Source organism: Mytilus trossulus, chromosome 1, assembly GCF_036588685.1.
Source record: "Mytilus trossulus isolate FHL-02 chromosome 1, PNRI_Mtr1.1.1.hap1, whole genome shotgun sequence".
Taxonomy (NCBI): domain Eukaryota; kingdom Metazoa; phylum Mollusca; class Bivalvia; order Mytilida; family Mytilidae; genus Mytilus; species Mytilus trossulus.
In genome coordinates, this window is record NC_086373.1 from 4,541,780 (window position 1) to 4,554,925 (window position 13,146).

The 13,146-nt window shown below is 31.5% G+C and overlaps 1 protein-coding gene across 1 annotated transcript; it reads left to right on the forward strand.

The window, feature by feature from the left end:
* The first annotated feature begins 932 nt into the window (after window positions 1–932).
* Window positions 933–12,465, forward strand: LOC134712757 (alpha-L-fucosidase-like). The gene is made up of 8 exons (XM_063574609.1): window positions 933–1,303; window positions 5,723–5,829; window positions 6,358–6,488; window positions 7,012–7,142; window positions 7,633–7,730; window positions 8,065–8,197; window positions 11,137–11,307; window positions 11,653–12,465. Exons 1-8 carry the CDS (start codon window positions 951–953, stop codon window positions 11,909–11,911), a joined length of 1,383 nt encoding a protein of 460 aa, XP_063430679.1. The 5' UTR covers window positions 933–950; the 3' UTR covers window positions 11,912–12,465.
* Window positions 12,466–13,146: the final 681 nt, after the last annotated feature.

Genomic DNA, 13,146 nt, shown 5'->3' on the forward strand with positions numbered 1-13,146 from the left:
ATTATATAAGTTTGACTAATATATTCTTATTGGCACTGGATATGATTATGTTTAAATGTTAAAATATTAATAATAAATAATAAAAAAAAGTGATTGTTGGGCACTAATTGCTAGAATTATATTTTTGGGACAATTATACCTATACTAGTATGATAATCCCAGCACAAATTAATTTGTTCTAATATTGTTAGGTTAGATTACATGAACTTGCCAGTTGGGACAGCATAAATTGAGGCAAGCTGAAAAATGAAAAATTATTATCTTAAGTCTGACATCCCTTTGCACAGTGCTCAAGTACAAAAGAAATATGGTGGTGGTGGTGGGTGGATGGGGAGATCAAAAATATGATAAATGAAATAAATTAAATACCCAAATCATTGATTTTTTGACACAAACTGGAAAGCGTGTACAATCCTTTTAAAAATAAACCAAATAAATGTCACTCTAGTAATTTATATTCTGTGTTTATGATTTATCAAGATTTCATTCGATAAACCTCTGGACAATCCAAATTTTAACTTTTGATCACTTTTGCTCAACAATCAATTGATGAATTATTTGTTTGACAATAACATGCTTTAGATCTGTAATATATATATATATATGATGAGTGACATCACACCTCTGACACATGTAAGACTGTATAAGTATCGAATTGTTCGACATTTTTTTGGTATTAATAGCAGTCTCTAGTAACGGACTTCTGGTATTTATTTATATGATGAGGAAATTGTAGACGAAACGGACATCTGGCGTAATTACAAAAAAAAATTATGATGAGTTTATTTATATAGTATTTTTTTAATTGAAAAATATCAATTCAGTACTTTTAGGTATGTTTTTGCTTTAAATTATTTTGTGGTATGTAGTTTTATCTTTGAAAGGTTTCTTCAGGAAACGATCTGCTAAAGCCTTCTAAATCCACCAGCTGATCATGTGACAGCAGGAAAATGGCAAATGTGCATGTTCTTTTCCTGTCTGTCTTGTTACTTATTTTTTCTGTTTCTCAGTCTGTTAAATACGAGCCAACATGGAATTCTTTAGATTCCAGACCACTGCCATCATGGTATGATGAGGCAAAACTCGGCATTTTTATTCACTGGGGTGTCTTTTCTGTTCCAAGTTTTACTTCAGAATGGTTCTGGTACTATTGGAAAGGACCCAAACCACAGAAGTCAGCAGTTGATTTCATGAAGAAGAATTTTCGGCCAGGTTTTACTTATGCTGACTTTGCATCACAGTTCACCACTGAATTTTATAACCCTAATGAATGGGCAGATATATTTGCAGCATCTGGTGCAAAGTAAGGGGTACACGACAACTCGTACTTTCGGCAAGTCGTACTCAACCAACTCGTACCCTATTTTTACCAACTCGTAACCATGTTACAAAGCCTTGTAAAAATGTTTTATGATAAAACTCTTACAATGTGTGTGTAAATATTAGTGATACTAGTAGGGTTTTTTTAATACGTCTCTCATAATTCTTCTAAATATTGGCTTAATTTTTGTTTTAACTTTTATACTTTTACAAGCCAAATGTGCTACTGTATAATTGATGTCAATACGTATATAAATGATAGTAGTATTGTGATGAAATATACATTTTAAACTATTGTGCAAACGTACATGCAGAAAGATTAGATCAGACATGAAGTTGTTTTGATAACGGTTAATTAATGGCACACTTCGTGTGTGAATAAGGGCCGATTTACTGGTAATCGACATGCTTCAGGTGTGAAACAATGATCAATGAATCACCGGCACGCGAACTGCAATACATAATTTGTTTATTAAAGTGTCACATATTACTTGTGATTTCTTATAGGTTAAAAAATTATCAATAATGTTTAAATATTCGTGATGTCAAGTGCCTTTGCATAGAATTGTAAGTAAATTGAATTATGAAATAAAATTATCTATCATAATTATAAAAAAATAAACCAATACATTTTAATTCTTATAGGCATTTATAAAGAGTTGTATATGATCAGCTAGTACAACAGGAAGAAGAGATAAATATTTACTACTTACACGAAAAAACTAAGACATGTTCAACGCAATGTTCACTAAAAAATATCCTTTTCATATTCTATATGGATCTACCTCAGGGTGCATTGGGATACTTCAGGGAGTTAAAATATCCATATCTACGGATATAAACGTAGAAAACTTGTATTATAATGCTAAAAAAATATAGGGTACGACTTAGTAGAAGTACGAGTTGCCGAAAGTACGAGTTGGCTGAGTACGAGTTGCCGAAAGTACGAGTTGACATGTACTCAAAGTAAGTGCCAATGGTCCATGTACTCTTTCTCCTTATATTATATGAAGGAATGCATGCCCTTTGCCGTCAAGAGTCAAACATTAATTTTCGGCTATTGTTAGCTTTAAATTTCTTCAAATTTTATCAAGATTTGTCAATGGTTTCAATAATTGTTACCATTATTATTGGAAAACATTAACATTAGGTCTCAAAATCTGTATTTTTTTTATCATTTAAAGAAAGTGTATATTTTATTGTTGTGCATCAACAATAACCATATATTACATTGTATATGCATTTGGCAAGAATTTTTACCATTTCTTGTCGTGAACTGACCCAGAATAGACAGGTACAAATGTATAACAACAAATATCTATGAATCAGGGCAAAGAAACTCTGATTCCCTCATGACAGAGTTGGTTTTACAGAATACTCCAAACAAGGCCGTAACTAGACATCTTATGTTAGTGAGGCAAGATAATTGAGCCGAGCCAAGCGAGGCGAAATTTTTTTTTGGAGGGACTGGTATGAAATGAATGGTGCAAAATCCTGCATTCTAGGCATTTTTAGAGAGTTTGATAATGTTTTGAATTTGGACACTTTTTATATAAATTTTCATTTTTTAAGACTTTTACTGACACCAAATTTTTAACTTTATTTAAATTTATATGTAAGATAATCATCCAAATATCACTGATTTTAGTTTGATGACAGAACATAGAACAAACATCGATTCAGTACAGTTTGCCAAATTTTTTTTATTGCTGGTTCAGTCAAATCTTTTAAGAATCATTATGTGGTCTGCTGATATCCTTATCGCGAGAGATGAACATGGAGTATGACAAGACCGCACAATCTCTGGCCACTCATGCATGCTCTTTTCCAAGTTGTCAGTCGTTTTAGGGCAGTCTGTGTTTTTAAAGGTAGCACATTATCATCAACACAATGATCAATGTCTTCTTCAAATCCCTTCTCCATCAGCAATTCGGTAGCAGCATCGGTAGTAACAGTTTTGTTTACAAAAGGGAATTAAGCTTTCCCGTAAGCACCATCATACAGTCGCAGTTACAAAATATTAAACTCGTTTTATGCTGACAAAGAGTAGACAAACTAGGGATAGAATGATATAAGATACAGGTATATGATTCTATCTATAGAGTAAGTATATCTGATATGGATACAGGGGAAATTGGAATGAAGTTTTTGACGTTTACAAGTAGGTCCGTAATTTCCAATTATTTCTGGAAATAGTTGGTGATATTTTAGTTCCAGAATCTATAAATTTAGTGGTTAGGGGTTGGGCTGTCCAATTCCGAAACCCCGAATATAAAGAAACGAAATTCCGAAGTCCCGAATAAGTAAAGACAAAATCTTGTGTTAATAGTTTTACCATTCCTCAACAATATCAAATTGGAATATGGGATATTCTTTCAATTTTTAAGGTTAAAGAAACATGGATAAAAACTAGTCCATGCATGTTTCATCTATAATACTAAAATTATGAGGTCCAAATTGTCAGCCGTCATCACGTAAAAACGACGAATCAAAGAATTCAACTTTATATATAACTAATATAGTACACAGGTGTAGATTAAAAATTCCACGACTCCAGGCCCTTTTGTTTTCCAAGTAATTAATATTGCCAATAAGTAAGAAGTTCCGAGTCGAGTCCGATACCGATACCAATAGTATATTCACCTGTTACCTATTACCTTATCTGTACGTTCTGCATCTGACAGGAGCATCACCAAACGGTGTATTTAAGACTATGTTATTTACACGGGTCATAATCACAGGGTTGACACTACTAAATTCCATCAACAATTGTCAAATGGTTACCTATTGTAGTATTTTAATCAGTAAGACTTTCTAAGATAACAAAACGAATATTAATCACAATTCAAGTTCGACGGGTTCAACCAGAAAGATTTGAAAACAGAGAAAACTGTGTATCTTATAATCAGCATGACTTCATCAGATGACAATAATAATACTGAAATAAGGCTTGCACATAGTTATATATACTTTAATTCAGTCATGGACCCGCGATATCACGGGTGTGTTCTAGTATTATTTATTTTTCATTATATGTAAAGAGAAAGATTAAAGTTCGTAAAATGAATACGCAGACAGGACTGCCCCCTTGCGATGCCCAGTACTTGATTTGTCAGTCTACTTGTCGTTTTTGGATTATACTAATGAATTTATATGCAATGCTCAGACTATGTTCACCAAAGAAACTAATTTACTAGAATTATTCCTTCTTTACTTTCAGTGTCGCTTTTTACTTTTTCTGCACGAGCCTGTTTTTAACTAGAGATCCATAATGATTGTCGTTACTAGGTTAATGTAATCGAGAAACATCACACGTTTTAAATTACGAGCTATATCCAGGACGAATAGTTTAAAAGGAATGATGACAAGATATAGAAATCAAATTTGAGATAGAACAACAAATGACTATCATATTTATATATATATATGCATAAAAAAATAATCAGTGTGGAAATTTTAGTGAGGCAATTGCCTCACTTGCCTCAAGGGTAGTTACGGCCTTGCCAATACTTGGTAGTATTGTTGTTTGCCTTCATGTGTAGTTGGCCATTGCAAAATTGGGTTGTAATGGTCAACTTCACATGGTGGCATACAAAAATTTAATTTGATTAAACCATTTTATTATAAATTATTCAAAGTGACCTTGACCTGGTTGACACCTATCAAATTCAACTCCTTTGAAGTCATTGAATAGGACTTACACCATTTTTTCCAGTTTTATATAAGTGTCTTAATTATAAATGCAACTCCTCAAATTATATTTGACAGAAAGCTCTCATAATTTGTAGGATTGTTTGCTATTATGTTTACTAATTTATATATAAATAAGCTGACCATATTTTACCATTATTTTTAATTAATCTTATCTCAAAAACTAAAGCAGTCTATGCATTGTTCACAAACAAATGCAGGGCTTATGAGTTCAGTCTCCTGCATAATTTGTTATTTACTTTAAAAGAATGTACATGTATATGTTAAAACAATAACAGATAGAGAGAGAGAGAGAACTTTAAAACATTTAAGTGACCAGAACAATAAGATCTACAAATAAGTCAACAAATCTTGAATATTTTACATGTACCTCAGATTTTTAATATCAACTTCATAATGATTTAGCACTTATAAAGTTCCATTCTTTTTGCATAATTTTACTCCCTCCCTGAAAAAACATAGTGGGGGAGAACACATTTTCTTTTATGTTATCAATTTCAAAGCATATTAATTTTTTTATACTCTATTAAAAGTTTTCTGGAACAATAATATTTCAGATATTTTTTTGTGAAGGTTTACATGTGTATATATGTTGAGTTCTATGTGTCAATTTCCTTTTGGTTGCTCTAATATGTAAATCTAACATATCTTGCTTTATTGATACACTATGTTTTTAACAAAATTATTGTAGATATATTGTTTTGACAAGTAAACATCACGAGGGATTCACCAACTGGCCATCAAATTACTCTTTTAATTGGAATTCTAATGCTTCTGGACCTAGCAGAGATCTTGTTGGTATGTGTTTTCATGATAAATAAGAAAGGGAGGGAATTCTGGACGTTCCTGAAAGCGTTTAGATATAAAGGGCATAGGCCGATCCAGGGGGGGGGGGGGGGGGGGGGCCCTTTTGTGGGAAAAATTTGGTTGATTATATATAGAATCACTGAAGCATGACTGGAGTGGGCCCCCCCATTAGGTCAGTCAGCAGCCCCCCTTAGGAAAAGTTCTGGATCCGCCACTGAAGGGTATGCTGAAATGTTGTGGATGATAGTTTTATAATTGGGTTTCATGTAAAATATGATTTAAAAAGAGAATAAATTACATGGTTTGTACATTAAAAAAAGAAGGTTGTTATAGTTTAATTTGGAAAGACCTTGATTTCAGGCAGTGAGTACTGTACATATTCATCTGTCTTATGTTTACTTTTCTTTCTAAAATTGTTGCCTAAATAAGATGTCAGTTGGTACAACATAGAGTGTTTGTATCATTAGCAGAAAAAAAAATTCTGTGTATTTATGTTTATTATATTTTTTCTGTTTTCAGGTGAATTAGCTAATGCCATCAGAAGCAGGACTGCCATTAAATTTGGACTGTACCATTCTCTATATGAATGGTTTAATCCACTATATCTCCAAGATAAAGAGTCAAATTTTACAACACAGAACTTTGTTAAGGTATATAAAACTTTTAATTTCAATAAAGAAGAGATCCATATAGGACACACAGTTAATCCTAATTATAGTCTAAATAAGCCAGCAAAAATGACAACATACAAAAACAAGAAAGACATCCAAAGGTTTTCAAATATATTCAGTCTGAATAAGCTAGCAACAATGGCAACATACAAAAACAAGAAAGATATCCAAAGGTTTTCAAATATATTCATAATGATTGATTGATTGTAGTTTTCCACCACTTTGAGCACTATCAGGTATTTTGTGTCAGTCAGTTTTTATTGGCCAAGGAACACAGATTGCCTGGAGAAAACCTTAAGACTTTGTCAGGAAAACTGACCATCCTTGTCAATGAAGATTGGAGTTGAAATCACCTCTCACATGTGGTATTAGAATCATAACCTCAATGTTGACAGGCTAGTGATACAGTAGTTGAATTACTTTGAGCACTCACAATGGAGACCCCTAACGAAGGGGTAGGAGGCTTTATCAATTTGTAATCCAATCCTTTTCTTATTTTCAGCACAAGACCATTCCAGAACTGTATGAGATTGTAAACAAATACAAACCTGAAGTCGTGTGGTCAGATGGAGATGCTGGTCCTGATACATACTGGACATCTAAGGAATTCTTAACATGGCTGTATAACAAGAGGTACATTTTGTATGAACACAGTACATATGTCTTTATCTCCTCCAAACTCAAAATTTAAAAAAACAATTGAAAAAAAAAAATTCCTTAAATCAAAAAAGTGTTTATACTTTTTTTTTTTTTTTTATGTTTTAATGATAACATAAATAAGGAAGCTACCATTTGGTGTTTATGTGTGGGGAGCAATGATGCTTGACAATAAGCATGATATGACAGGACAGGAGTTTTGAGTAAAAAAAAAGACAGAATGGAAACACTTTGACAAAAAATAGTCAGGCGGACAATTTATGTAAAATAGTCAGTTTAAACTAATAAACTAATAAAAAAAGGCAGAATAAAGTGAAAAATATAAGGACAAAATTTTTCATCCTAGCCATCTATAAAAATCAAATAGTAGATCCCAAATGCTAAAATGCATTTTATGAATAAATTTGTAAATTTTATGTGTACATGTATTACATGTTTAAGCAATTTCCTAAAACCTTTATTTTAGTCCTGTAAAAGACACTGTAGTAACCAATGATAGATGGGGTAAAGGTTGTGCTTGTAAACATGGTGGATACTACACCTGTCAGGACAGATATAATCCAGGTATATTATGTATTCTTAGAGGCACATTTTAGAGGCACATGTAGATACATACATTTGAAAAACAGCTTTATGCTTCTATTGGGCTTTGCTCATTGTTGAAAGCTGTATGGTGAACTATAGTTCTTAATTTCTGTGTCATTTGGTATATTGTAGAGAATTATCTCATTTAAAATCCTACCTCATCGATATCTTCTTTTTTTATACTTGTGATTGCTGATACATTGCAGAATTAAATTTAGTAATTTATCTGTCGTAACTTGTTCATACCTCAATAGTGTGCATGATATCTGATTACAAAGACATTTAATAAAATGGAAAATTTGTCTTATTACAGGTACAAAACAAAATCATAAATGGGAAAATTGTATGACTATAGACAGACAGTCATGGGGTTACAGAAGAAACACAAATCTTAATGAGTTCCTCAGTGTCCATGAAATCATATCTACTCTAGCTTCTACTGTAAGGTAAGATCATCTCTACTATTATAACTTGTCATTTCAACTTTTCACGATGGTCATTTAATGTTTTAACTATCAAAATAATCATGACAAAATATATATATGTTAATATCAAAGTCAAAATTAAAATTGAATCCTATCTGAAACAAGTTTTTTTTCATGAGGAAGGTGCTTTAGACTTATCATTGTTAAAGCAATCCAGTATGTCTAGTGAGACTACCAAGGAACATTTGCCTCAGTGGTAGATCCAGAGGGTGGTGGTGGTGGTGTTTCAGGGGTTTAATCCCCCCCTTTTTTTTGACGATCAATGCATTTGAATGGGGAAATATAGTTGGAACAATCTTTTATCCTGCGTTGGAACTTCCCTTTTAAGGGGGCTCCTGGGTATAAATGATTTTTATACGACCGCAAATTTTGAACAAAATTTCGTCGTATATTGCTATCACGTTGGCGTCGGCATCGTCATCGTCGTCCGAATACTTTTAGTTTTCGCACTCTAACTTTAGTAAAAGTGAATAGAAATCTATGAAATTTTAACACAAGGTTTATGACCATAAAAGGAAGGCTGGTATTGATTTTGGGAGTTTTGGTCCCAACATTTTAGGAATTAAGGGCCAAAAAGGGCCCAAATAAGCATTTTCTTGGTTTTCGCACTATAACTTTAGTTTAAGTGAATAGAAATCTATGAAATTTTGACACAAGGTTTATGACCACAAAAGAAAGGTTGGGATTGATTTTGGGAGTTTTGGTTTCAACAGTTTAGGAATTAGGGGCCAAAAAAGGGCCCAAATAAGCATTATTCTTGGTTTTCGCACAATAACTTTAGTTAAAGTAAATAGAAATCAATGAAATTTAAACACAATGTTTATGACCACAAAAGGAAGGTTGGTATTGATTTTGGGAGTTTCGGTCCCAACAGTTTAGGAATTAGGGGCCAAAAAGGGACCCAAATAAGCATTTTTCTTGGTTTTCGCACTATAGCGTTAGTATAAGTAAATAGAAATCTATGAAATTCAAACACAAGGTTTATGACTATTAAAGGAAGGTTGGTATTGATTTTGGGAGTTTTGGTCCCAACAGTTAAGGAAAAAGGGGCCCAAAGGGTCCAAAATTAAATTTTGTTTGATTTCATCCAAATTGAATAATTGGGGTTCTTTAATATGCCGAATCTAACTGTGTATGTAGATTCTTAATTTTTGGTCCCGTTTTCAAATTGGTCTACATTAAGGTCCAAAGGGTCCAAAATTAAACTTAGTTTGATTTTAACAAAAATTGAAACCTTTGGGTTCTTTGATATGCTGAATCTAAAAATGTACTTAGATTTTTGATTATTGGCCCAGTTTTCAAGTTGGCCCAAATCGAGGTCCAAATTAAACATTGTTTGATTTCATCAAAAATTGAATAATTGGGGTTCTTTGATATGCCAAATCTAACTGTGTATGTAGATTCTTAATTTTTGGTCCAGTTTTAAAATTGGTCTAAATTAAAGTGCAAAGGGTCCAAAATTAAACTGAGTTTGATTTTAACAAAAAATAAATTCTTGGGCATCTTTGATATGCTGAATCTAAACATGTACTTAGATTTTTGATTATGGGCCCAGTTTTCAAGTTGGTCCAAATCAGGATATAAAATTATTATATCAAGTATTGTGCAATAGCAAGTCTTTTCAATTGCACAGTATTGTGCAATGGCAAGAAATATCTAATTTCACAATATTGTGAAATAGCAATTTTTTTTAAAATTAAGAGTTATCTTTCTTTGTCCAGTATAGTAAGCAAGAAATATCTGCAAGAATTTTTTTTAATTGGAGTTATCTGGAGTTATCTTTCTTTGTCTAGAATCAACTTAAATCTTTGTTATATACAATGTACAATGTATATTCACTTTTTACTACCAACTGATAAATTTAAATAATCTTTACCATTCAGTGATAACAAGCAGTTTTTTTACATCTTAATATTTTATGATGTATTTAAATGAGTAGTAATTGTTGCAAACTTCATTAGAATATTTTAATTGAAATTAGTTTTGGAATAAGGGAAAGGGGGATGTGATTAAAAAATTGGGTTCAATTTTTCTCATTTGAAATTTCATAAATAAAAAGAAAATTTCTTCAAACATTTTTTTGAGAGGATTAATATTCAACAGCATAGTGAATTGCTCTAAGAGAAAACAAAAATTTTAAGTTCATTTGAATACATTCATTCTGTGTCAGAAACCTATGCTGTGTCAACTATTTAATCACAATCCAAATTAAGAGTGGAATCCAGCTTGAATGTTGTGTCCATACTTGCCCCAACCGTTCAGGGTTCAACCTCTGCGGTCGTATAAAGCTACGCCCTGCGGAGCATCTGGTTTTTTCCTAATATAGGATTTCGCTATATTTTTTCATAAATGTACTTTATCATATACCTAAAAGAAAAATGAAATAAAAAAATGGGGTCACCGTTCATTTAAGATAAAATCTACCTCTGGAAGAAGCATACATTTTTGTTAATGTCCTTTTTTTCTGTTGAACTAATAGGAGAAAAAGAGGAAATATCGAAATAAAAAAATAACTTATATAAGAAATTGCTTAAATTTTACAATTATTTAGTTTATGTACAGCTTATTTGAAAACAATAATAAAAAATATAGGTCACCGATGAGTTAAAAAAGATATTTCAAATTTAAGGCAAAAAAATGGCATTTTTGCACCAAAGGGAGATCATTTGGAGCTTTTTCAATTTTTAAAGTCATCTGGGGCCAAACCAAATCAATTTTTGGGTTTTTTTTTTGTACCATAATCATAAAGTATCAACTAATAGTGTTATAAATGAAATTTTTACTGAAAAAATAAAGGTTTAATTTTTTGCTAAAATTTTTGTACCCACGATCCCACCTTAAAAATGGCTGGATCTGCCCCTGCAGCTGTATTTTTTCAGTTGTATAGTTATGTATTACAGTTGTGGTGGTAACATGTTGATGAATGTGGGACCAACAAAGGAGGGGAAAATAATTCCATTGTTTGAAGAAAGACTGAGAGACTTAGGGAAGTGGTTGAATGTAAATGGAGAGGGTATATACAGTACAGTACCATGGAGTCACCAGAATGATACAGCTACTAAGAATGTGTGGTAGGTTTTTGAAGTCGGAAAAAGTTTTTAAAATTGATGTAATTACATTTACTGTATCACAAACAATTACTCATGTGTCTAACCTTTACTATGTTAAGAGTGGTCACTTCTAAGCATTTAATAAATTGATACCTGGCTAATTTGCTATAAAATTCCAATGCAATTAAGATTTTTTTTCAACTGAAAGAGGAAAAGGTATATTATGTAGATTTCATGAGTAAATTCAAGTGTGCAGAATTTGGCAGAAAATCAAATATCCACCAGCTGAATATAATTTTTCATTAACTGAAAAAAATGGTACACATAAAATAACACCGCATAAAAATGATAAAATGAATTTTACAGGTATACCATGAAAAACTCAGGAAACAGTAAAGTAGTATATGCCATACTATTATCCTATCCAGAAGATACTGTCCTAAAGTTAGGAGCACCTCTCCCATCACAGACCACAGAAGTTACCATGCTGGGTTATTCTAACAGTTTTAAATGGATCTCTGGACCAGGAGGTCAAGGATTATATATAACTATCCCTACAATCCCCTGGAATAGGCTGCCTTGTCAATGGGCCTGGGTGCTGAAAATAACAGAATTGGAAAACTAATACCTACCTCTAGTAGATCGCAATTTCATGTGCAATGATTAAATACTTTTTCTGCAATTTTTGTATTTTATAGAATCTCATGTTTAATACACTTTTGAACTCATTCATGAGGAAATTATTTACTGAAATAGTATTTTTTTTACATTTATAAGCAGAAAGTTATACAGGTAGATAAACAAATTTGATTTTGTTGAGCTTTTAGGTTGAAATTAAATCTCAAGCTAGAACTTCAGTTATTCATTGAAGATATTATAATGTTTACTATTTACTTTGTGAATTGTGGTCATAATTTAAATTTCAAGTTCTGAGTGCATTTATGAGATTATTTGAGATTTTTCTAATGTATTCCATATGCATATGAATTCATTACTGTCAATTAAGGCATTTTAAAGCACTGTGATTTCATTTTAATCTGTACATTTATTTGTTTTTCCGTCCTTTTCTTAAAATTGAGAAAAACTATAAAAATGATCTGTTAATGTAGTGTTTATTTAATATATTCAAAAAAGATAAATTATGTAAAATTATCCAACTTTAGTGACATGCCTAAAAACAAGAGAATTCTTCATGAAATATTTGAAATTACAGTTTAAAGTAACACTCTTACATTCCATATATTTTTCTATGCATTATTTAATATTTATTGTTATATGGATGTAGTTTGATATACATTTTTTTACTTTTCTCTTTGTTAACCTTTTTGATACAAAATAAATGCAATGAAACCTTGTCTTATAGTCAATTATTTATTATGTTTATTTTTTGGTGTTGACTTCTTAACTATAATAAACAGACTATTATTTCAACTTAGAATTATTTTTAATTATGAAATTTGCACGATTTCTTGTACTCTAATTTTTAATAACACTTGCATAACACTTTCTATACTATGCATTTTGTATTGATATTGTTGTGCACCCCACAGAAGTTGAGAACATTAAAATACAGAATAAACATGAAATTTATTAAAAATTTTGAGCACAAGAAATCATGCAAATTACATAAGTAAAAGTAATTCAATGGTGGCCTAATTACTCGGTGTATTACGTTTGCACGCATTACCATTACATTTGCGCACAAAAATCATTACGTTTGCGTGCAGCTTTTGATTACATTTGCACGCATTTTTTGACAGGTAAACTCAGGTAAGATACAAGTAATATATGTAGTACTTATTTATTTGTTAATTTGTTCAATTATTTAACGGCATATTTTTTTTCGATTTTCAGATACAA